This window comes from Eptatretus burgeri, chromosome 10, assembly GCF_056783735.1.
Source record: "Eptatretus burgeri isolate ZD-2024b chromosome 10, Ebu_testis_v1, whole genome shotgun sequence".
In the NCBI taxonomy this organism is placed as follows: Eukaryota; Metazoa; Chordata; class Myxini; order Myxiniformes; family Myxinidae; genus Eptatretus; species Eptatretus burgeri.
In genome coordinates, this window is record NC_140970.1 from 64,984,669 (window position 1) to 65,011,604 (window position 26,936).

General features: G+C 48.6%; 2 protein-coding genes across 2 annotated transcripts in view; both read left to right on the forward strand.

Moving 5' to 3' along the window:
• LOC147018731 (uncharacterized) overlaps positions 1 to 5,326 on the forward strand; it is a 10,918-nt gene extending 5,592 nt beyond the window's left edge. Inside the window, exon 5 of the mRNA XM_085900091.1 lies at positions 5,195 to 5,326. Within this exon, the coding sequence (XP_085756217.1) occupies positions 5,195 to 5,326 (132 nt within the window). The remainder of the gene's footprint in view (positions 1 to 5,194) is intronic.
• A 277-nt stretch (positions 5,327 to 5,603) lies between these two features.
• The window catches only part of LOC147018732 (uncharacterized), a 120,137-nt gene continuing 98,804 nt past the window's right edge, over positions 5,604 to 26,936 (forward strand). The window contains exons 1-9 of the mRNA XM_085898744.1: positions 5,604 to 7,510; positions 13,905 to 13,958; positions 14,350 to 14,469; positions 16,412 to 16,537; positions 18,066 to 18,182; positions 18,494 to 18,607; positions 20,010 to 20,123; positions 23,358 to 23,471; positions 23,670 to 23,783. Coding sequence (XP_085754870.1) covers positions 5,878 to 7,510; positions 13,905 to 13,958; positions 14,350 to 14,469; positions 16,412 to 16,537; positions 18,066 to 18,182; positions 18,494 to 18,607; positions 20,010 to 20,123; positions 23,358 to 23,471; positions 23,670 to 23,783 — 2,506 coding nt within the window. The 5' untranslated portion in view covers positions 5,604 to 5,877. The remainder of the gene's footprint in view (positions 7,511 to 13,904; positions 13,959 to 14,349; positions 14,470 to 16,411; positions 16,538 to 18,065; positions 18,183 to 18,493; positions 18,608 to 20,009; positions 20,124 to 23,357; positions 23,472 to 23,669; positions 23,784 to 26,936) is intronic.

Genomic DNA, 26,936 nt, shown 5'->3' on the forward strand with positions numbered 1-26,936 from the left:
ACGACCACGACCCCAGCGGAGCCGACCACGACCCCCGAGGCCCCGACCACGACCCCGGAGGTGCCGACCACGACGCCCGAGGTGCCGACCACGACGCCCGAGGTGCCGACCACGACGCCCGAGGTGCCGACCACGACGCCCGAGGTGCCGACCACGACGCCCGAGGTGCCGACCACGACGCCCGAGGTGCCGACCACGACGCCCGAGGTGCCGACCACGACGCCCGAGGTGCCGACCACGACGCCCGAGGTGCCGACCACGACGCCCGAGGTGCCGACCACGACGCCCGAGGTGCCGACCACGACGCCCGAGGTGCCGACCACGACGCCCGAGGTGCCGACCACGACGCCCGAGGTGCCGACCACGACGCCCGAGGTGCCGACCACGACGCCCGAGGTGCCGACCACGACGCCCGAGGTGCCGACCACGACGCCCGAGGTGCCGACCACGACCCCCGAGGTGCCGACCACGACCCCCGAGGTGCCGACCACGACCCCCGCGGAGCCGACCACGACCCCCGAGGCGCCGACCACGACCCCCGAGGCGCCGACCACGACCCCCGAGGCGCCGACCACGACCCCCGAGGCGCCGACCACGACCCCCGAGGCGCCGACCACGACCCCCGAGGAGCGGACCACGACCCCCGCGGAGCCGACCACGACCCCCGCGGAGCCGACCACGACCCCCGCGGAGCCGACCACGACCCCCGAGGAGCCGGCCACGACCCCCGAGGTGCCGACCACGACCCCCGAGCACCCCACCACGACCCCGGAGGCGCCGACCACGACGCCCGAGGCGCCGACCACGACCCCCGAGGCGCCGACCACGACCCCCGAGGCGCCGACCACGACCCCGGAGGCGCCGACCACGACCCCCGATGTGCCGACCACGACCCCCGAGGCCCCCACCACGACCCCGGAGGCGCAGACCACGACCCCCGAGGCGCAGACCACGACCCCCGAGGCGCAGACCACGACCCCCGAGGCGCAGATCACGACCCCCGAGGCGCAGACCACGACCCCCGAGGCGCCGACCACGACGCCCGAGGCGCCGACCACGACGCCCGAGGCGCCGACCACGACCCCGGAGTCGACTACCACGACCCCCGAGGCGCCGACCACGACCGCCGAGGCGCCGACCACGACGCCCGAGGTGCGGACTACGACGCCCGAGGTGCGGACCACGACGCCCGAGGTGCCGACCACGACGCCCGAGGCCCCGACCACGACGCCCGAGGCGCCGACCACGACGCCCGAGGTGCCGACCACGACCCCGGAGTCGACGACCACGACCCCAGCGGAGCCGACCACGACCCCCGAGGCCCCGACCACGACCCCGGAGGAGCCGACCACGACGCCCGAGGTGCCGACCACGACGCCCGAGGTGCCGACCACGACGCCCGAGGTGCCGACCACGACGCCCGAGGTGCCGACCACGACGCCCGAGGTGCCGACCACGACGCCCGAGGTGCCGACCACGACGCCCGAGGTGCCGACCACGACGCCCGAGGTGCCGACCACGACGCCCGAGGTGCCGACCACGACGCCCGAGGTGCCGACCACGACGCCCGAGGTGCCGACCACGACGCCCGAGGTGCCGACCACGACGCCCGAGGTGCCGACCACGACGCCCGAGGTGCCGACCACGACGCCCGAGGTGCCGACCACGACCCCCGAGGTGCCGACCACGACCCCCGAGGTGCCGACCACGACCCCCGAGGTGCCGACCACGACCCCCGAGGTGCCGACCACGACCCCCGAGGAGCCGACCACGACCCCCGAGGAGCCGACCACGACCCCGGAGGAGCCGACCACGACTCCCGAGGCGCCGACCACGACCCCCGAGGCGCCGACCACGACCCCCGAGGCGCCGCCCACGACCCCCGAGGCGCCGACCACGACCCCGGAGGCGCGGACCACGACCCCCGAGGCGCGGACCACGACCCCCGAGGCGCGGACCACGACCCCCGAGGCGCCGACCACGACCCCCGCGGAGCCGACCACGACCCCCGAGGTGCCGACCACGACCCCCGCGGAGCCGACCACGACCCCCGAGGAGCCGACCACGACCCCGGAGGCGCCGACCACGACGCCCGAGGCGCCGACCACGACCCACGAGGCGCCGACCACGACCCCCGAGGCGCCGACCACGACCCCCGAGGCGCCGACCACGACGCCCGAGGTGCCGACCACGACCCCGGAGTCGACGACCACGACCCCAGCGGAGCCGACCACGACCCCCGAGGCCCCGACCACGACCCCGGAGGAGCCGACCACGACGCCCGAGGTGCCGACCACGACGCCCGAGGTGCCGACCACGACGCCCGAGGTGCCGACCACGACGCCCGAGGTGCCGACCACGACGCCCGAGGTGCCGACCACGACGCCCGAGGTGCCGACCACGACGCCCGAGGTGCCGACCACGACGCCCGAGGTGCCGACCACGACGCCCGAGGTGCCGACCACGACGCCCGAGGTGCCGACCACGACGCCCGAGGTGCCGACCACGACGCCCGAGGTGCCGACCACGACGCCCGAGGTGCCGACCACGACGCCCGAGGTGCCGACCACGACCCCCGAGGTGCCGACCACGACCCCCGAGGTGCCGACCACGACCCCCGAGGTGCCGACCACGACCCCCGAGGAGCCGACCACGACCCCCGAGGAGCCGACCACGACCCCGGAGGCGCCGACCACGACCCCCGAGGAGCCGACCACGACCCCCGAGGCGCCGACCACGACCCCCGAGGCGCCGACCACGACCCCCGAGGCGCCGACCACGACCCCCGAGGCGCCGCCCACGACCCCCGAGGCGCCGACACCGACCCCGGAGGCGCGGACCACGACCCCCGAGGCGCGGACCACGACCCCCGAGGTGCGGACCACGACCCCCGAGGCGCCGACCACGACCCCCGCGGAGCCGACCACGACCCCCGAGGTGCCGACCACGACCCCCGCGGAGCCGACCACGACCCCCGAGGAGCCGACCACGACCCCGGAGGCGCCGACCACGACGCCCGAGGCGCCGACCACGACCCCCGAGGCGCCGACCACGACCCACGAGGCGCCGACCACGACCCCCGAGGCGCCGACCACGACCCCCGAGGCGCCGACCACGACCCCCGAGGCGCCGACCACGACCCCCGAGGCGCCGACCACGACCCCCGAGGCGCCGACCACGACCCCCGAGGCGCCGACCACGACCCCCGAGGGGCCGACCACGACCCCGGAGTCGACGACCACGACCCCAGCGGAGCCGACCACGACCCCGGAGGCGCCGACCACGACCCCGGAGGCGCCCACCACGACGCCCGAGGCGCAGACCACGACCCCCGTGGAGCCGACCACGACCCCCGAGGCGCCGACCACGACCCCCGAGGCGCCGACCACGACCCCCGTGGAGCCAACCACGACCCCCGAGGTGCCGACCACGACCCCCGCGGAGCCGACCACGACCCCCGAGGAGCCTACCACGACCCCCGAGGTGCCGACCACGACCCCCGAGCACCCCACCACGACCCCGGAGGCGCCGACCACGACCCCCGAGGCGCCGACCACGACCCCCGAGGCGCCGACCACGACCCCCGAGGCGCCGACCACGACCCCGGAGTCGACGACCACGACCCCACCAGAGCCGACCACGACCCCGGAGGCGCCGACCACGACCCCGGAGGCCCCCACCACGACCCCGGAGGCGCCGACCACGACGCCCGAGGCGCCGACCACGACGCCCGAGGCGCCGACCACGACGCCCGAGGCGCCGACCACGACGCCCGAGGTGCCGACCACGACGCCCGAGGCGCCGACCACGACCCCCGAGGCGCCGACCACGACCCCCGAGGAGCCGATCACGACCCCGGAGTTGACGACCACGACCCCGGAGGCCCCCACCACGACCCCGGAGGCGCTGACCACGACCCCAGAGGCGCCGACCACGACGCCCGAGGTGCCGACCACGACGCCCGAGGCGCCGACCACGACGCCCGAGGCGCCGACCACGACGCCCGAGGTGCCGACCACGACGCCAGAGGTGCCGAACACGACGCCCGAGGTGCCGACCACGACGCCCGAGGTGCCGACCACAACCCCAGCGGAGCCGACCACGACCCCCAAGGCGCCGACCACGACCCCCGAAGCGCCGACCACGACGCCCGAGGAGCCGACCACGACCCCCGAGGCGCCGACCACGACCCCCAAATCGCCGACCACAATGCCTGAGGAGCCGACCACGACCCCCGAGGCGCCGACTACGACCCCTGAGGCCCCCATCACGACCCCGGAGGCGCCGACCACAACCCCCGAGGAGCCGACCACGACCCCCGAGGTGCCTACCATGACCCCCGAGGTGCCGACCACGACCCCCGAGGAGCCGACCACGACCCCCGAGGCGCCGACCACGACCCCCGCGGAGCCGACCACGACCCCCGAGGCGCCTACCACGATGCCTGAGGAGCCGAGCACTACCCCCGAGGCCCCCACCACGACCCCTGAGCCGACAACCACGACCCCTGAGCCGACGACCACGACCCCTGAGCCGACAACCACGACCCCTGAGCCGACCACCACCACCCCTGAGCCGACAACCATGACCACCGAGCCGACCACCATGACCCCGGAGCCAACGACGACCCCGGAGCCGACCACGACGACCCCAGAGCCGACAACCACGACCCCTGTGCCGACCACCACGACGCCCGAGCCGACCACCACGACGCCCGAGCCGACCACCACGACGCCCGAGCCGACCACCACGACGCCCGAGCCGACCACCACGACGCCCGAGCCGACCACCACCACCCCTGAGCCGACAACCATGACCACCGAGCCGACCACCATGACCCCGGAGCCAACGACGACCCCGGAGCCGACCACGACGACCCCGGAGCCGACCACCACTGCCCCAGAGCCGACAACCACGACCCCTGTGCCGACCACCACGACGCCCGAGCCGACCACCACGACGCCCGAGCCGACCACCACGACGCCCGAGCCGACCACCACGACCCCTGAGCCGACCACCACCACCCCTGAGCCGACCACCACCACCCCTGAGCCGACAACCATGACCACCGAGCCGACCACCATGACCCCGGAGCCAACGACGACCCCGGAGCCGACCACGACGACCCCGGAGCCGACCACCACGGCCCCAGAGCCGACAACCACGACCCCTGTGCCGACCACCACGACGCCAGAGCCGACCACCACGACGCCCGAGCCGACCACCACGACGCCCGAGCCGACCACCACGACGCCCGAGCCGACCACCACGACGCCCGAGCCGACCACCACGACGCCTGAGCCGACCACCACGACCCCCGAGCTGACCACCACGACGCCCGAGCCGACCACCACGACGCCCGAGCCGACCACCACGACCCCCGAGGAGCCTACCACGACCCCCGAGGTGCCGACCACGACCCCCGAGCACCCCACCACGACCCCGGAGGCGCCGACCACGACCCCTGAGGCGCCGACCACGACCCCCGAGGCGCCGACCACGACCCCCGAGGCGCCGACCACGACCCCCGAGGCGCCGACCACGACCCCGGAGTCGACGACCACGACCCCACCGGAGCCGACCACGACCCCGGAGGCGCCGACCACGACCCCGGAGGCCCCCACCACGACCCCGGAGGCGCCGACCACGACGCCCGAGGCGCCGACCACGACGCCCGAGGTGCCGACCACGACGCCCGAGGTGCCGACCACGACGCCCGAGGCGCCGACCACGACCCCCGAGGCGCCGACCACGACCCCCGAGGCGCCGATCACGACCCCGGAGTTGACGACCACGACCCCGGAGGCCCCCACCACGACCCCGGAGGCGCTGACCACGACCCCAGAGGCGCCGACCACGACGCCCGAGGTGCCGACCATGACGCCCGAGGCGCCGACCACGACGCCCGAGGTGCCGACCACGACGCCAGAGGTGCCGAACACGACGCCCGAGGTGCCGACCACGACGCCCGAGGTGCCGACCACAACCCCAGCGGAGCCGACCACGACCCCCAAGGCGCCGACCACGACCCCCGAAGCGCCGACCACGACGCCCGAGGAGCCGACCACGACCCCCGAGGCGCCGACCACGACCCCCAAAACGCCGACCACAATGCCTGAGGAGCCGACCACGACCCCCGAGGCGCCGACTACGACCCCTGAGGCCCCCATCACGACCCCGGAGGCGCCGACCACAACCCCCGAGGAGCCGACCACGACCCCCGAGGTGCCTACCATGACCCCCGAGGTGCCGACCACGACCCCCGAGGAGCCGACCACGACCCCCGAGGCGCCGACCACGACCCCCGCGGAGCCGACCACGACCCCCGAGGCGCCTACCACGATGCCTGAGGAGCCGAGCACTACCCCCGAGGCCCCCACCACGACCCCTGAGCCGACAACCACGACCCCTGAGCCGACGACCACGACCCCTGAGCCGACGACCACGACCCCTGAGCCGACCACCACCACCCCTGAGCCGACAACCATGACCACCGAGCCGACCACCATGACCCCGGAGCCAACGACGACCCCGGAGCCGACCACGACGACCCCAGAGCCGACAACCACGACCCCTGTGCCGACCACCACGACGCCCGAGCCGACCACCACGACGCCCGAGCCGACCACCACGACGCCCGAGCCGACCACCACGACGCCCGAGCCGACCACCACGACGCCCGAGCCGACCACCACCACCCATGAGCCGACAACCATGACCACCGAGCCGACCACCATGACCCCGGAGCCAACGACGACCCCGGAGCCGACCACGACGACCCCGGAGCCGACCACCACTGCCCCAGAGCCGACAACCACGACCCCTGTGCCGACCACCACGACGCCCGAGCCGACCACCACGACGCCCGAGCCGACCACCACGACGCCCGAGCCGACCACCACGACCCCTGAGCCGACCACCACCACCCCTGAGCCGACAACCATGACCACCGAGCCGACCACCATGACCCCGGAGCCAACGACGACCCCGGAGCCGACCACGACGACCCCGGAGCCGACCACCACGGCCCCAGAGCCGACAACCACGACCCCTGTGCCGACCACCACGACGCCCGAGCCGACCACCACGACGCCCGAGCCGACCACCACGACGCCCGAGCCGACCACCACGACGCCCGAGCCGACCACCACGACCCCCGAGCTGACCACCACGACCCCCGAGCTGACCACCACGACCCCGGCACCGACCACCACGACCCATGAGCCGACCACCACGACCCATGAGCCGACCACCACGACCCCTGAGCCGACCACCACGACGCCCGAGCCGACCACCACGACGCCCGAGCCGACCACCACGACGCCCGAGCCGACCACCACGACCCCCGAGCCGACCACCACGACCCCGGCACCGACCACCACGACCCCGGCACCGACCACCACGACCCATGAGCCGACCACCACGACCCCTGAGCCGACCACCACGACTCCGGAACCGACCACCACGACACCTGCAGTGACAACCACATCCCTGATGTCGACTTCAGAAGGTGTTTCATCTCAAACATAACTTTCTGTAATTTCAGACTTGCAGTTGTCAGATAAATTTCCAGAAAACATTTGCATCTTGTTGTTGCATCACATCATGGATAACAAAACATTTATAACTTTAAACATTTGATAAGGCAAGTCCTGGCTGCGTCTGCTTTGCAATCAGTCTTCTTGTTCCTTCCCTCTTTCTGCTGTGTGCTGAACAAGACAAATACAGCTAAAAATGTTTTTTTTACTATTTTAAGCGACCTTCACCTTCTGACCTCAAAACCAATCGGCTCCATTGACCCAATTTGCAATCCCTGCTGAAATTTCATCTCAATCAGATGGATATGGATGATTTTGTGACCTTAACATTTTGACATCAAAATCAGCAGTTTCTCGCATTTCATTCCAGAACTAATTATTTCAATTCAATCGGATGAAATTTTTGATTTTATGCGACCTTGACGTTTGACGTTTTGATCTAAAATAACAATTGGTTTCTTGCTTTTATTGGTGAACCAATTCACTGACCCAATCTGCTAATTCTTAAAATTTCAGGTCAATTGGATGAAAATGTCCTATTTTATGTGATGGTGACTTTTGACCTTCTTACCAAATTATTAATTTGTCTTCTCCGTATTCTCATAATGAAGCTCTGTTGAAAAATTTGATGACAAACCTGAAATGGTAAATTAGAATTTCTGTTGAATTGGATTTCAGAAGATTAACTATTTTCATGACTCTTTTCGTTCTTTCACAAGTGGAAGTTAAATATGTTAATTCAGCAAATACAAACACATCTTCCTTTTTTCACACATCCTGTCATTATTGCAAACCTCCATCATGTACTTTTTCAAGATAATATCCTTCACGATTTGAAAAGGGATGTGAAAACACAATAATAGCGAAGCAGTGCTCGGTTTCGCAGCAACGCAAACTTTATCTGACAAATCGCTTGGTTTCCTTTTGTTTAATTATACTCACAATGTTTTACACAGCAACCACAACAACAATAGCAACAGCCACAACATTATTTTAAGAAAGCTCAACACCAGAGGGAACAATGACCACACACAAAACAACCAGCAGTACACCTTGAACAACATTCACTGCACCCTACAAAATCATGGCTCCTGAGTCAACTATCACTGAAAGTATCCCATCTGAGCTGTCCTCACAAGAAACTACAACGACAAAGTCAACATCCACAAAATCAAGCACAACAACCCCTGAAGGTATCTCAATTCACATATTATTTTTCATGATTGCAGACTTTCAGTGATCAGATACATCAACAGAAAATATTTACATTAATCCACCTGTTGGAGCACATCACGGATATGAAAACATTTATAATTAGAAGGGCACTCGGTAGAGCGCATACCTCCGTCACATAATGCCTGATCCACAAGAACATATTGGACCTTATACATTTTTGAAATATCATGCTATACAATATTATATCGTTTCTGGCCCGATCTCTCAATGGGAAAGAATCACTTTGAAAATTAATTAATTCTCGTATCCAGATCCGGATTCGGATCTTCACCAAAATTGAATCAATTCGTCCTTGCAACACACCCAACCTTTTCCCCAAGTTTTGTCTGAATCTGTCCACAACTTTTTGAGATATCGTGCTATATATCATTTTTATCCCTGTCGCTCAATGGTGAAGAATAACTTTAAAAAATTCTACTAGTCGGATCTGGTTCCGGATCTTCCCCAAAATCTAAACACTTCTTCCTTGTCAAATATGCAACATGTTCACCAAGTTTCATCCGAATCCGTCTGAAACTTTTTGAGATATTGTGCTGTATATCATTTTTGGCCCTGTCTCCCAATGTTGAAGAAAAACTTTTTTTAAAAATTCTAGTAGTCGAATCCGGATCTTCCCCAAAATCGAATCACTTCTTCCTTGTCACATACCCAATGTGTCCACCAAGTTTCATTCGAATCCGTCTTCAAAATTTTGAGATATCATGCTATATATCATTTTGGCCCTATCTCTCAATGGTGAAGAATCACTTAAAACATTCTCACAGTCGGATCTGGATCCGGATCTTCACCAAAATCTCGTCACTTCATCCATGTCACACACTGAACTTGTCCACAACTTTTTGAGATATCCTGTACACAGACAAACAGACTGACAGACAGAAAGGGGTGAAAACATAACCTCCACCTTCGGTGGCAGAGGTAACAAGAAGGGCACTCGGAAGAGCGCAGATATCCACCAGGCTGATGAGTTTATGTTTTGAATCTCAATAATAGGCTGGATCTGGATTCGGACCTGAACTAAAATTTAATAGGCTTGTTCTTGTCACTTAACCAACTCGTCCACCAAGTTTCGTCCGAATCCGTCCATAATTTTTTGAGATATTTTGTTCACAAACAAACAAACAAACAAACAAACAAACAGACAGACACGGGTGAAAACATAACCTTGATCCACCTTCGGTGGTGGAAGTAACTGGAATTCAGAAGAGAGATATCTTCCAGTTTCTATATTTTTTGCATCACAATCAAATGCACATCTTTGACCCGTTATTGCAATTTTCAATCAAATGAAGAAGGTTGTGCACTTGTTATGTGGGGATGCCCCAGACATTCCATTGGCTCAAAACAACATAAATCCTCAAAAAAAAAATGCACCAAGATATATCTTATAAACCGATAAATTACCAACCAGTCATCTGCGGAGAATTCCCCATACAATAACACTCATTATTACACTTTGGTCCAACATTGCTGAACAAGAAAACTGAGACCTTTAAGTGACTGTTTTCATTCGTCTTCCTGTTCGACAACATTATTTGTAAATCAGTTGTAGAACATCTATGTACAGGTAATAATTAAAAAAATTAAAACGCAGAAGGATGTGGAGATGTTACTCCAAAAATAATGGTCGTCCCTCGTAAAGACACTAACTGTGATGTGTGTGTATGTGTATGTGTATGTGTATGTGTATGTGTATGTGTATGTGTATGTGTATGTGTATGTGTATGTGTATGTGTATGTGTATGTGTATGTGTATGTGTATGTGTATGTGTATGTGTGGTTGTTGTTGTTGTTGTTGTTGTTGTTGTTGTTGTTGTTGTTGTTGTTGTTGTTGTTGTTGTTGTTGTTGTTGTTGTTGTTGTTGTTGTTGTTGTTGTTGTTGTTGTTGTTGTTGTTGTTGTTGTTGTTGTTGTTGTTGTTGTTGTTGTTGTTGTTGTTGTTGTTGTTGTTGATTGTCATCAAAATGTGCGGGTTTCAGAAAGAAGTGAAACGGAGCCCTCCCAGGTCTCAGAGTATCCACCTTCATGTGTGCATATATACATATATATATAGAAAAAAAAAAATATATATATATATATGTATATATGTATATATGTATATATATATATATATATATATATATGTATATATATATATATATATATATATATATATATATATATATATATATATATATATATATATATATATATATATATATATATATATATATATATATATATATATATATATATATATATATATATATAGACATACATACTGTATATGTACATATTCCTATCTTTGAGAACTTGGATGGCATTCACATTTTTGGGCCTCTTAATTGTCGGCATGAGAAACAACATTCCAGAACATTTATCAGACGTTCACAGACATATTTTATCCATTGAAGGGCTGGTTCGGATTCGGATCGTGCTTCAAGGAGTTCTCCATTTTATGTGAACTTGACAAGCAAATACAATCCGTCACTTCACTGATGGGGGTATTAAAGGGGAGTGGGGAGTAGGAATGAGAGGGAGCGAGGAGGGAGGGCGACCAAGGAGGGTGGGGAGCAAGGATGGAGAGGGGAGTGAGGAGGGGTGGGGCAGTGAGGTAGGAGGGGAAGCGAGGAGGGGTGGATGAGTGAGGAAGGAGTAGGGAGCGAGGAGGGGTGTGGGAGTGAGGAAGTTAGGAGGAGGGACCAAGGAGGATTTGGAGAACGAGGAGGGGTGGGGGAGTGAGGAGCCAGGAGGGGTGGGGGAGTGAGGAAGGAAGCGGGTCTGAGGATTGGTTGGAGAGCAAGGAGGGGTCGGGAAAGGGAAGGCAGCATGAGGGGAGGGCAGGGAAGGCAGTGTGAGGGTAGATCAAGGGAAGGCAGTGGGAGGGGAGGGCAAGGTAAGGCAGGGTGAGGGGAATGTCTGTTTGGACATGACCACCGTCCAGATACGGAATCCAGAGAGAGAGAGAGAGAGAGAGAGAGAGAGAGAGAGAGAGAGAGAGAGAGAGAGAGAGAGAGAGAGAGAGAGAGAGAGAGAGAGAGAGAGAGAGAGAGAGAGAGGTTTGGGAGAGAGAGAGAGAGGTTTGGGAGAGAGAGAGAGAGGTTTGGGAGAGAGAGAGAGAGGTTTGGGAGAGAGAGAGAGAGAGGTTTGGGAGAGAGAGAGAGAGAGGTTTGGGAGAGAGAGAGAGAGGTTTGGGAGAGAGAGAGAGAGGTTTGGGAGAGAGAGAGAGAGGTTTGGGAGAGAGAGAGAGAGGTTTGGGAGAGAGAGAGAGAGGTTTGGGAGAGAGAGAGAGAGGTTTGGGAGAGAGAGAGAGAGGTTTGGGAGAGAGAGGTTTGGGAGGAGGTTGCTGCGCCATTGCACTGTATTAGGAGGGGGTGGAGCAAGGATGGGACAAAGACAGAGAGGTGTCAGTGTCGGGGAGTTAGCAGAGAGAATATGTTATGCTTTATGAACAAAACGCGCACACACACACACACACACACTCGTTTTGTGATGGGTGGAAATAATTTGGATTTGTAATTTCGAAAACACGTTAATACGGCGAGCAGTTCGGAAATCAGGTGTTATCAAATATATTTTTCTTTGACAATCAGAAAGAGATCATATAACCTTTATAAAGAATACCACATTCATATAAAATACCCAAATGCTTTTGAAACAGTCTCGAGGATGAAGGAAAACATGATCGCTTGTACGCTGCTGAGGTTAAAAGTTAAAACCTCAACCACCCATCATGATCATAGGATACGGTATGAAACTGTCACCTCGGCCCTCGTAACCAAGCATGCGCACACACCCGTGGAGACCCTTGCAGCAACTGCAGAATGTACATCCTGATTGGGACACCAGCTGTACCGCTATCGACTGTAATTGTGCAGAGCGCTTGGCAAGTGGCTTAAGCACTCCAATGAAATGGTTGATAAGGAACGATTGGCTTGGCAAGCGATAGCAAGCTGATTGGTAATGGCACATCAACGCAATAAACTAAACATCACCGATTTCTTAACATTTTTCAGATTTCTCTCTGGATTTCGAGTTATTTAGTCCATTCGATCCTCCAAACTCAAATTATATTTCAATTATTCACATTAATTCGTCCTTGAGAGTAGATCATGGAAAATCACGTCATACAATGCATGAAATCGTTCCAAGCTCCTAATATGAAAACTCTCGCACTCACAAAATCGATGTATGCAGCGATTTGTGGGGATGAAGATGCGGTTTTCGATGATATGAGTGAGGAAAGTGAGAAAAAAAACCTTTTGAGCGCTTTATCGTCAATAAACCGTTGCGGCCTGTTCCAACTCAAGGCGTTGTTGAGCAAGCTGAACAAAATGGCGATTTAAGACCCCAGCGAGGGTGAGTGAGGTTACTGAGGACGCATGCGTTCTAAGACCCCGTCAAGAGCAAGGTGAGGAGGATGCGCCTGATAAAGGATATAATTCAATATGGCCGTTAATTATTTTCATTTTTCACTCATGAAATTAAAGTTTTAATCAACCCAAACACCCAATTTTCACTCATGCACTCCCTTGGAGTTCCCTCAGTATGTATGGAAAGTTTTAGGCTGCTAGATTTCATGGTTTTGGAGTTATGGAGGACACAAACACACACAATGACATTTATTTAGATGACCCTTGAAGGTATTTCTTTATTTTCATCAGAAAATCTCGGTGATAGCATCAACTTGGTTTCACCTGATGATTTTATGCCTCCATAGCAGATGGCACCGGAGGCATGATGTTTTTGGGTTGTCCGATCGGCTGTGTGTGCGTGTATAGCAGATTTTTATTGCCACGGTAACTTGTGAATTACTGAAGGGTTTTCAAACAAACTTGGCAAAAGTTTGTACTGCAATACGAAGATCAACTAATTCAATCAGTTTTGCGTTCAACCAGTCAAAGGTCACGTGCCCTTAGAAAATCATTTTGCAGATCATAAGTCGAGTTCGAAGCATGTGATGTTTTCTCTTCTCCCTATCTTCCTTTTCTCTCTCGCACTCTCTCTTTCATGTGACCTTTAATTTTTTGTGTGACCTTTAATTTTTTATGTGACCCTTATTTAAGATCAAAAGTAACGGTGGGTTGATATCTAACCGGCGGAGGCATTTCCATTGACTCATTCACGTGAAATATTTTTTCTTTTTTTTCAGTTGTGCCAACTTCTGGCAGGTCTACGATCACATTTTTGTTCACAACGACTCCTGGTAATAGTCATCTAAATGTGTGGCATTATCATTTGAATCTCAAAGCTTGAATTGCATTTCAACTTTAAAGGATATTATCACTAATGATAATTTCACAATTGTTGATGATCACACTCATTTTCATGTTCATCAGTTTGAGATGTTTAGCTTTAATTAACAATCATGCCCTCTTCCAGTTTGTCCATAAATCTTCAATGTGATGATAAATATCCAATTTTATCTTATGTTTATAAAAGATGAACAATGTATAATAATCAGAAAAAAGTCTGTGTGCCTTTGTCCATTTTGATGGCTGTATTCTCATGATCATTTCGACATCATCACTCCCCCTCCCAACCCCAACCCTCATCCTTTCCTCCACTTCCCTTCTCCCATAATTTTTTTCCTGCAGACATTTCCTTTTGTAAAAATCTGCCATGCACAAACGGGAGATGTATTTTGAAAAACCATCAGGGGACTTGTCGCTGCCATCCAGGCTTTCGACTCGATGATGGAGAATTCAACTGCGTTGGTAAGAAAATCGTGTTGTGACATCATGTATGATGCAGTCATGGCTTCCGATTTGAAATTTGAATGACTGGTTGAAATTATTTATTTATTTATTTTCACTTTGTAAGAGTTTATGTTTGAAATCTTAATCTGCATTCAATGTATCATTAATTTATATATTGCACTTTTACATCATGTTTTTTGTTGAAGTTGTCTTTCGATATGATTCAGTGTCCCTGTTGAAAATACAACAGAATACTTTGAAGCCTTTTTGAAGTCTGCATTGGTGGACAAGATAGACAATAGATTTTATCATCTTAAAGACATCAATCAAATGTATTTACTGCCATGCAAATGAGGTGCTGGTGCCGTTTTGATCATCATTACGGTTTTGATCATTAATAAAATCTACTGCTTGCCTTGGAGAAAATGGAATGAGAGCCAAGGACTGTAAAGGATAACTGCATTAATGTTATGGGTTCCCTTTAAGGAACTTCATCGCAGGAGGTGGCCATAAGGCCCATCAAGCCCTACACAATGTTTATCAACCTATGGTTGTTTGTCCATGCTCTATCCTTTTTCATTGCTGAGAATCAAGCAAGGAAGCAGCACATACTATTTTAAAGGTCTTTGGTATGACTCGGCAGGGGTTCGAACATCCGACCTCCCAGACTCAGAGCAAACGCCTTAACCATTCTGCCACTGAGTCTGGTTTGACAACCATGATAGTTTATCAATAACAATTAATAATTGTTTTCAACATATGGAGCATTTTTAATGTCTCATAACATCAATGATTCAAAAAGTGACAAAGTACAGGTGAATAACTTCAGTGAGCAATTTATTTGTGCTCAAATTCATTCAACAGGACCTTTTGGAAACTTGGACAAAAAATGCATTTTAAATAAAACTGATGTCTAAGCAGACCACTTTCAGTAAATTCAAGGAAAATATGAATTCAATGGTGAAGCAGCCCACTGTATTTGGACAATACAAGCAGTGCCATGATCTACACACTGTATTTAATATTGGAGCATGAATCACCTCGTACTTTGAGGATTCCACTTGCTTCTTGTGATGTAAGTGAATAAAATATTTCCAAAGTTACTTATAATATATCTGACATGATTAACAAGATTATTTGGTGGTAATGATGATGATGATGATGATGTAATCTTTAGCTGAAACTGAAAACAGAGGTAACCAGAAAGCTGGAACCTACCTGATGATTTGTACATTTCATTAAATTGAACCAAGGTTCTGAGAATCTTGATAGTTTTCAGTGAAAACACTCCCATTTTGCAATTTTGACAAAATAAAGGCTGATTTGAAGCTTCATATTAATTTTTCTTCATTAAATATTTTCCACCATCAAAGTTCATTGTTTCTCTTTCATCACTCAAGCAAACCAATGGTGGACTTTGCTTTTTTTTAAATCAACCTATCATCCGGTCTTGCTTCCACGGCTCTATCAGCCCGATGGCCATCCACAGCTCCTCCATTATGCATGCATTCTTCCCATCAGCCCTACCTGGTTAAACTCACAAAATTTCAGCCCACTGCACACCGCTACTCTTTTGTTCCTCTTTCTCCCATTTTAGCAACAATACAACTTTCCTAATGATGTTCAATCCGACTCTTCACTGCAGAACCCCAAGAAGGCAGTGCATGATCTCATGTCATAATCTGTCCATACCCATGATCTTTTATACTCATTCTATCCTCGGCTTTCACCACCTCCAGTATTTATCCTGTTGAATATGTATTTAATGCTATGCGATGATGACAACGAAGATTGTTATCGATATTACAGCTGCATCTTCTTTCACAAACCAAATCACTTAAAATTGTCTGTTTTATCTCAACCAGTTTTTTATTATCCTGTTATTCTATTCATCATAACTCATTGCTGTTTGATAAATGTGGTAATTCATATTTGATGCCGATTCATTTGTCGTACACAGATTTTGATGAGTGCAAACGCTCCACACATAACTGCCACCATTTTTGTAAGAACGTGTTGGGAACATACGAATGCAGCTGTCGAACTGGTTATTCTTTGGACCCAAGTAACAAAAAAACATGCCTTGGTAAGTTCGCTCATCTATACTAAAAGAGAGCAATTGCATGTGTGTGTGTGTCTGTCACCATTTTTCTCAGAGATGGCCAAACGGATCTTCGTCAAACTTTCAGAGGTTCATCAATGAGTGTCGGGGAGTGTTTTAGGCAGAAAACAAATTTTAATATTTTGAAAAAAAGTTGGATTTTTTTTATTATTATTATTGCTCTATAAGCTTTTGGAGCGATGTGAAAGGTAATATTAAATGATACCTGACTCTATTCCTTAGTGGGTGTGGGGAAGTTTTGTGGACAGACAGATGAAAATGTCCAGAATAAGGGTGCTCTAAGAGCAGCCAATAAGGGTACTCTAGTGAGCAGCCAATATTTTTGTCACATGAAATGAATGAATTGCAGGATTTTGCAAGTGTGCACAGGAGAAATGTGTGTTAGCTTTAACTTGGACTGTTATCAAGAGGCTTGCTTACCGCTCGCCAAGTGGCTTACTTTATTCAAAATGCTCAAGCAAGTGCTCCAAATCCAACGGGACAGAGAGCTTTGCACTATTTATCAACATGGTTGCCTCCAATGTAAACAATGCTATTGTGGTACTCAAACAAATGCTGTCCAAGCCATCGTTTTCAGTTTTATTCAATCTTGTGACAACTTCCCCAAACAAATTTCTGACGTTAATAGTTGCGCTAGATCATACTCTCGGAAGAGGAAAATAAATAAAAAATAAATGGGGAGTCATAAGAGGGAGCATGGGTCTCATGGCGTTGTTAGCTCTGGATTAACTCCGATTAGCTGTGGATGTGGTTGTGGTTTTTGTTTGTGTGCTCCTTCCACATACTTTTGTATATTTTTCTGTTGCTTTGAGAATTTTATTGTGACATACAAGTTTCTGTACTCCTTCTGTGTCCTTCTAAACGGTTACTGGCTTGGTACAATAATACATGCTTCCATTTAAACCACTGCATGAAGAAACCATGAGCGCATCTTGTTCTTCAAAATTTGAAAGAGGGTTGCAGAACAGGCAACTTTGTGATTAAACCAATGCATTTTTATTCCAAGTAAATCGATTCCAAGTGGTTCCCCCTTTTGTTTCTTTTAAAGGATCAATTTTTATAAACAAGGTATTTTGAAAAAGAAATGTGGTGAGAGTGAGAGAGAGAGAGAGAGAGACAGACAGACAGACAGACAGACAGAGATTTTGTTGTCTTCATTTATCAGTAAATGAGTCGGAATGTGATATTTCATAAAGGAAAAGCAGGTCCTTGCTGAGTCAGTTGGACAATGCCACATGGCCCAGGTTGGCCTTGCCTGTTTTTCTTCAATGTAAAACAGGTATCAGAGTGAGGTGTGAGTATAGTGATGAGTTCAGAACTTGGGTGAACAGCATATTCTTTGCATTGCCAAAACCTGGAAGTCCATTGTTTATATGCTGCATCATTAACATTTTAGAGGTCTCATGAAAATATTACATAGCAAATGAAAAATAAATTGACGAAATCTTTTTCATTCGACTGAAATTGTATTGTGATGTTTTGTATGATTCAGATAACAATGAATGTAACGCCACGTCGCTCTGTAAGAATGGAGGAACGTGTCGCAACACATTGGGCAGCTATGAATGCAATTGTGCATCTGGATGGAAAGGAAAACATTGTGATGAAGGTAGGATTTGTTATCATTTCTATAAGAATAAAAATAATCACGATTTCACCAACAAACATATCTTTTGAATTGCAAGAATGCAGAATCATAATTTTGAGGCATTTCTATCTGTGGAATAAATCTATGAGATATCTTTGTGTTGTTTTTTTTTTTCATGGCCATTCCTGAATATGACTTGCCACATCAATCAATCACAACTTAACTATCTCTTACATCCTCTTTTCAAAAGGTGGATTTTAACTGAGAATATGCATTTTGTATTGTCTTGTGGGGTCTCTTAATAAATAGTTTTTTTTTTACTCTCCTGCCAGATGTGGATGAGTGCCAAACAAGGCCCTGTTTGAATAATGGAAACTGCAACAACATTGATGGGTCATTTGAATGCGCGTGCAGTAAAGGATATACGGGCAAGCGTTGTGATCAGGGTGAGTTCATACAAGTGCATGCAGACCCACCAGAACCCTCCTTGTGTTTTCTCTTTTTTCCAAACGCACTAATTTCCCTCAACAAAAAGAGTTCAAATTTATAATCAGCAATTCATTTGAACAAAAGTACAGACTCAATTGTACATTTTGCTCATTGATTGTATTCAACAGTCAAAATAAACAAATATGAGGGGATAAATGGACTCATATGTAGATGTATGAAATTACATGAAATTATTATAATGAGAGGAACATTATTGAAGAAATATTTTATTTTGTGGGAAAATGTACCTGCGGCTTGGAAGTGTCAGATAAATCGGGACCGAACTCTGACCTTGTTTTTCCAAGTATTTTACATGAACATAAAATAATTCAAACATTATCCAAGAACAATCTTTAAAAGCACAATATTATCAAATCACATGTTATTATATTGATTTTATAAAAAGCTCATGAAATAGATTGTTTTGTAAATTTTGAAATGAAACAGCACGGCTTCAAGGGAGCATTTAGCATCCCCACTGAATCACGTGGCCATTTCAGAGTTAACCACAAACTGGCATCACATGACAACCAGATCAGGCAGGACAAACAAATATTCATCTTTTCCTGAAAACCATTGAAGAGCTGTCTGGGTTTATTTCATTCAACAATTAGATTGTAATGTTGTATTTCTCTGGGATCTGGTTTTGCATCGAACTACCAAATACTGTTCATTGATCAATCAACAAATCAAATTGGTTTCTTATATATTTCTGAATATGAGCTGGCTGCAAGAATCTTAAAAGGAAACAAATTCCATAGTTTATAGAATCATATAGACAGACAGCATGATTCCCAAGTTTTTATCCCTGCACCAGGAAATATTTTGAGTAAATTGTTTTTTGATTTCGATCAATCATCAGAAACAAGTGTGTGCAAGTTGAAATTCACTTTTGTTTCCTTTCTTATTTACAAGAGACATTCAAATTTTTCTGTTTTGGCATCTTCTCGTATCTGGCAAATGGTTGCATTCATTGTGTTCAGTAACACTTAACTGATTGCCATGAAACCAAATTTAATAATTCCATGAATACTAGATTTTATCTGGAATGCAAGATTCACTACCAAATTGGAATGATTGGCCCTTGGAAATTCATACTGCCAGAAACAATTGCAATAATTCACGTTCAGATGAAATACTCAGGTCAAGTTGTCTGTAGCCATTGCAAGGAAACCTGACAGCTTGGTAACAATATGCTTTTGACCTTGTCTCATTGCAAGTTTGTGATCAAAATCCAATGAATCATCATCATTGTGCTGTACTGATGAGGCCTAAAACGTTGACCATTATTTTCTTGGAAGGGATTGTTTACCGCACCTCATGCTTGTGAATTGAATATTTTCCCTCCCTACCCCACAGTTATTGACAACTGTGTAAATATCTCGTGCAGTGCAAATGGGTACTGCAACAATCAGGTCAGTAACTACAACTGCATCTGTGACCAAGGCTGGAGCGGGAAACACTGTGAACAGAGTAAGTGATTTAATATTTTAATGTAATTCTAGATTTAAACAACATATTTCCCATGTATTTTAAAAGTTGATATTTAAAAAGTCACAACAATGGTTTCAAGCGTTTCCTTCACTCCTTATTTGTCACCATTCTTGTGGTGGTGATTTTGGAGAGACTGCTTGAATGATAAGGACATTGAAGCACAATGAACGCAGTTTTTGTACATGAAAAAGATCAGTATTTCTCTGGCTGGGGCAACAAAGCTTCAACCGTTTTGTTATTTAACAACAATTTGAGCCTTTTAACAAAATCATTTTCCTCCTTATTTTTCCTGAGGATACAATGTTAGTGACAATTAATGTGTATATGAATACCACACAAAATCTACAGAATAAACCATGAGAATATCTGTAAAAGCTTTAAAAGAAATTGTGGAAACATTGTTAATATTATTTATCAACTTCATTAAGCCATTGACTTGGTGATCAAGTCACATAACAAGTGAGATTTAAACCTAAAACATTCATCATAGTGTGTGTAACTCCACTGATGAGATGTGGAGTTCGGAGTTGTAGGGTAAGGCTGCTAGATTTCAGGAAGGTAAACTTTGGGGGTATGAGAAGAGAGTTAGGTGCTCTCTGTTGAGCAAAGCGAATGAATGGGCAATCTGCATCAGGGAAACGTTCAAGGAGCAAATGTGTAAGGAGCAGAGTTGGTATCTTCCAGTGAGGTGTTAAGGCAGAGGAAGAAAGAGATCAGGGTGGATGAACAGGGAGAGAAGCAGTGCTATTAAGGAGGATAAGCTGACGGCATTCCTTAAGTACAAAAAACAGGACGAGAGTGACTCACATCAGTTTCAGAGTCGAGTTCAAAAATAACTCAGAAAGGTAAAAGAGAATATGAAAAGAACATAGCCCAAAATATTAAACATAACAGCAAGGCATTCTTTTAGTATATAAGAGGTAAATAACAGGTTGTAAGATAAGTGTGAGCCCCTTGAGAAATAGCAAAGGAGAATTGGTAGTTGATGATGCTGGTGGAGATGGCAGACTTGTTAAATAGTTTTTTTCTTCCACATTAACACAGGAACATTCAAGGGAACTTCCAATAGCTGAGAGTATCTATCTCAGAGGTGAGCAAGAGCTTCCAGAAGAGATCCAAATAGGAGTGGAGTAAGTGAAGAAACGGCTTGGAAAGGGGATGATAAAGCTCCGACATCAGATAATATGTACAATGTACATACATCAATTCACGGATATCTTTAACAGCTTGTTGGAGTCAAGACACGTACCAGAGGATTAGAGAGGATAAAATGTAACTCCATTATTTAAGAAAGGAACCAGAGAGGAATTGGGGAATTTTCGACCTGTTAGTTTGACTTCAGTTATGGGAGAAGGTGTTTGACACATTAATTTAGGAAAGGTTAGGGAACCATTTGCATAATTTCAAAGTAATTATAGGTAGTCAACACTCAGCACAGAATCACCAAAGGGAGATCATGTTTAATAAATTTATTGGAGTTACATGAAGCAGATTCTCACTTGGTGAATGAGAGAAGTGCAGTGGATGGTCGTGTATCTAGACTTTCAGAAGGATTTTGATAAGGTACCGCAGATGAGGTTGTAAACTAAGGTGAGGGGTTGAGGGCTTGTGGAGTGGCTGGCGAGGTAACTAACTGGATTAGATACTGGTTTAGTGATGGGAACTAATGATTGGCTGTGAACAGGAGGATATCTGGCAGGGAGGATGTAAGTACTGGGATTCATCAAGGATCAGTTCTACGACCATTATTGTTGTTAACTTACATCATCAATTTGGAATGTGGGGTTAAGAGTCGGCTTTCCAAATTTGCAGATGACATTAAGCTTGGAGATAAGGTAGATTAGAGAAAAGGGATGATCAGATTTAGGAAAGTCTAGATACTCTCTGGGATTGGTCAAAAGATTGGCAGAAGCAGTTTGACATGAATAAATGTAAGGTGCTGGGTTTTGGTAGGAATAATGAAATTAGGGACTTCATAATGGAAGGGACATCACGGTGCATGTGACACAGGAGGAGGATCAGGGGGTGCTAATAGATGTGGGGTAAGCAGACAGCATAGTGATAGGCAGCCATCGGTAAAGCAAACAGGGTTTTAGGTTTTGTTTGTATGGGGATAAATTATAAAACAAAAGAGGTAGTGTGAACTCTAAACAGGGATTTAGTGAGTCCCCATCTGGAATATTGTGTACAGTTTTGGTCATCACTTTTGAGGAAGGATATAACTGCCATAGAGAGGCTACAGTATGGAGCAACTACATTGATCCCATGTCTAGCTACACGGACCTATGAGGAGTGGATAAAACACACATGACATTTTACATTAGAAAGAAGGTGATTGCAAGGGTAAGCCTGGTGTTGGCTCAGTGGTTAGGGTGGTGGCCTGGGATCGAAGGGTCCTGAGTTCAAGGCTCGTTGCCCATTGAATTACTTCACCAGGGGGTTGACTCCGCCTGCCATCCTTCCGAGGTCGGCAAAATGAGTACCAGCTTGCTGGGGATGATCGAGTCATTCGAGTATCCTGCATCGGAGTGGCGACCCATCTGGGATTGTGCCCAATAGCCAAGGAAACTGCTTTGGCAGCACCGACGCTCTGTACAGAGTATGGTCCCAATGGATGGATGGATGGATTGCAAGGGTATTTGATAGAGACGTTTTGGGGCATTTGATAGAGATGTTTAGGGGTATTTGATTGAATTATGGTTATTGACAGAATAAGCCAAATGGACACTGACAGAGCAAGGGATGCCAGTTTAAGAATTTATAAGAGGAGAGTTGGGACAGCCATATGGCAGGGATCTTTCAATCAAAGAGTGTCTGCAAGGATGTAATGTTGTTCCTGCAAGGACAGTGACACGAGTCAGTGGATAGTTTTAAAATTGAGTTGGATGGGGATCTGGAAGAAACAGCTAGGTAGTTGGGGGGAGGAGGGTATGAAGATTTTGGCATGTTGCACAGGCTTAATGGGCTTAATGGCCTCTTTCTGCATTGCAGTTCTTTGTAAATCTCAATTTGTTAAGAGCGGTAAGACCGCATGCTTCCCCAGACTGCACGCACATTAATGAAACAGATGCACAACATTAGACGTTTTTGAACTATGAAAATATTTTATCATCGACAAGGATTGAAACTTATTTTCGCTGCAACATCTGCTTTTTGCAAGTACACATTTGACTTCTCAACTGACCATATTACCCTTTGCGTTGATCATTACAGACCGAAATGATTGCAAGGGTAGAACCTGCCAGCATGGCAGCACATGCTTGGATCTCATTAACAGTTTCAGGTGTTCCTGCACTCCTGGGTACACCGGAAAATATTGTGAAATCAGTGAGTACTTAGACTGTCCTGTTTAATTATGTCCTCGAATTTCCATCAACAAGTAATTACACCTTCAGATTATTTTTTTCTTTTTCGTGGAAGTTAAAGAATAATCGTTTGTTCAAGATATCTTTAAAAAATTGTATTTCCCTTAAGAAATGTTATGGTCATCATGCATGCTGTACATTGTGCTTTTACCCTCCGTAGATATTGATGACTGCATCTCAAAGCCTTGTGACGATGGTGGAACTTGCCTCGATGGCATCAATCACTTCAGTTGCATTTGTAAACCTGGCTGGACTGGAACCCTTTGCAAACAAGGTGTGTGTACATGCTTTCTGTTAAAAATAGCAACTTTTTGTACCATTCATCAATTACAACAACAAAAGTCATGATGAGTGAAGATTTACACAATTTTACAAGGGCCTTCGATGCCTCAAGAAATGAGTGATTCCTCAGATGACAGGAGTGATGTGATTCCTCAGATGATCACACATTATTATGCTCATCACGACCATTAACTATTGTGTCCACAACACAGTGGACACAGCTGTGTTGCTTCACGATAACATTGACAGTGATGGACAATTAGGCAAATGAAGTGTAAATTTCAGTTTTTGAATTATTATTATTATTATATCTATTTTGCCATCGTAAGCAAGGGGGCAGGAAGGAGAGTTTTTATTACTTCGCAAAAAATAAAAAATTTTTTACAAGTATGTTGATCGCCTCCGTTTGTTTGTGTGTGTTTGTTTGTTTGTTTGTCTGTTCGCTCACCTCCAGCCCAAACCACTCAACCGAGCACTCTGAAATTTTCAGAGGTTAATGTCACCGACCCTGCGACGGTCCCGCATTGAAGTTTCGTGAAATTCAGTTGACCGCAAAGGTCTACGTTGGCCGAAAGGCCCATTTGAGCCAAGTTTTCTGAAATCCTCAATTTTCATCTGATTGACTTTAAATTTGAACAGGATTTGCATATCAGGTCAATGAATTCAACCACCTATGAATTTTGAGGTTATCTTAGGTCACAAGGTCAACATAGGCCATAAGCTCAACCCAAAATAGGCCAAGTTTTAAAATTATTTCTCAAATTCTCAATTTTCATCCGATTTACTTGAAATTTGAAGAATATTTCCATATCAGGTCGCTGAATTCAACTGCCAATTAATTTTGAGATCATCTTTGGCCAAAAGGCCAAATTGGGCCGAAATTTCTAAAATTCTCAATTTTCATCCGATTGACTTGACATTTGAAGACCATTTGCATTTGAAGTTACTGAACTCAACCACATTTTTATTTTGAGGTCAACATAGAACAAAAGGTCAACATAGGCCAAATTTCTTAAATCCTCAATTTTAATCCAACTAACTTGAAATGTGAAGAGCATTTGCACATCAGGTCACCAAATTCAACCTCCTATTAATTTTGAGGTAAACATAGGCCAAAAGGTCAACATAGACCAAAAGTTCAACATCGGACAAATTTCTAAAATCCTCAATTTTAATCCAATTAACTTGAAATGTGAAGAACATTTGTATATCAGGTTTTTGAATTCAACCACCTACTAATGTTGTTGCAAACATCGGTCTGAAGGTCTATATAGGCCAATTTGGGCCAAATTTTCGAAAATTCTCAATTTTCATCTGATTGACTTTACATTTGAAGAGCATTTTCATGTCAGATTGCTGAATTCAACCATCTCTCAATTTTGAGATCATCTTTGGTCAAACGGCCAAATTGGGCCAAAAGGCCAATTTGGGCCAAATTTTCAAAATCCTCAATTTTCATCCGATTGACTTGATATTTGAAAAGGATTTACATATCAGGTCACTAAATTCAATCACCCATTAATTTTGTCGTTACCACCAGTGAAAAGGTCAACATAAACCAAAAGGTCAACATAGTCCAAATTTCTTAATCCTCAATTTTAATCCAATTAACTTGAAATTTGAAGAGCATTTGCAAATCATGTCAATGAATTCAACCACCTATTAATGTTGTGGTAAACATAGGCCAAAAGGTCAAAATCGGAGAAAAGGCCAATTTGGGCGAAATTTTCTAAAATCCTCAATTTTCATCCGATTGACTTGAAATTTGAAGAGCATTTTCATGTCATGTTGCTGAATTCAATTACCCATTAATTTTAAAGACAAAAGGTCAACACAGGCGTAATTTCTAAAATTGATCGATAAGGCCAAAAACTAAATATATCACTTTATCTCAAAAAGTTGTGGATGAGTCATGACAAAACAAGGTGGATGAGTTGAATCGGTGCCAAGAACAAGCGGATTGGATTTTGGTTCGGATCCAGCTCATCAGTGGGATACAAAACGTGAACTGTTCCACCTGACAGAGGCATGCGTTCCACCGATTGCCATTCCACTTTGTGCTGTTTTTCTAAGTTGTCACTCTTTGAGTGATTTTTCATTTATTTATTCATGCTGAACTAAGGCTCATGGTGGAGCCAGTTGACATTTTGGAAGATGTTAAACAAAAATTATAATAATAATAACTATTTCACACACAAAGTCCATCCATCAATAATCACTGTAAAATATGAATTTTACACAAAAAGGAGATCATTTCACCCCTGCACAAGTGATGAAGCATGAAGGCGAACAACAATGAATGATTTCACGAGCATGTTATCAATGCGAATGACACGTTTTCTGAAGCTATACACTGATTCCTTGAGCAATTCTTGAAAAGCCATCACCTTATGATTCACAAAAGTTTGGGAAGCGCTCTGCCGGCTCGTAATGCCCAACAACCATTGGAAGGCATTGTTATAGCTGACAGTGATTTTATGCAAGGATGACTGAACAAAATTGTTCCACAAGTGAACAATACAGGTTGCAACAGTAGGATTTAATCAAATGACACTTAATTTCATCAGAACGTCTCTGAAAAACCTGCGAAACAGCATATTTCCTCACACACAGAGGAAGCGAAATTGTCCCTTAATGTCATGATCATCATGCTTGCAAATCAACACTTTACTGTAGTTTTCAAATATTTGGAGACATTACTTTAGTTTTCATGTGAATTTCCAAGGACATTGATATACAATGGACAAATACGCATGACGTATGTGAATTTAACCTGGGTTCATCCTCTGATGATAACTCTCCCACGACCTTCTATCAAGGTTGAGAAGGGAATGGAAGAGTAATCATTTGGAATGACCTCAGTACAAACCCCTTAAAATAGTTTCTCAGGCTCTTGAGCTTGATGATATATGACATGTAGAATGAAGATAAATTTGGAGACGAGCAAACATTTCATGATTTTTTTGAGGACATTTCTACACAATGGATGATTAAACAGAGTATACATGACTTGAAGTCGGAGTTACAAGCTTCATTTGATCTTTGCTAAGATTGGAATGCCCAACAGGCTAACACAAATTAAAACTTTTTATTTTTGTGAGTCCAATTGAGTAGTACCAAAATTATTCTAAATATTTGAGAAAAT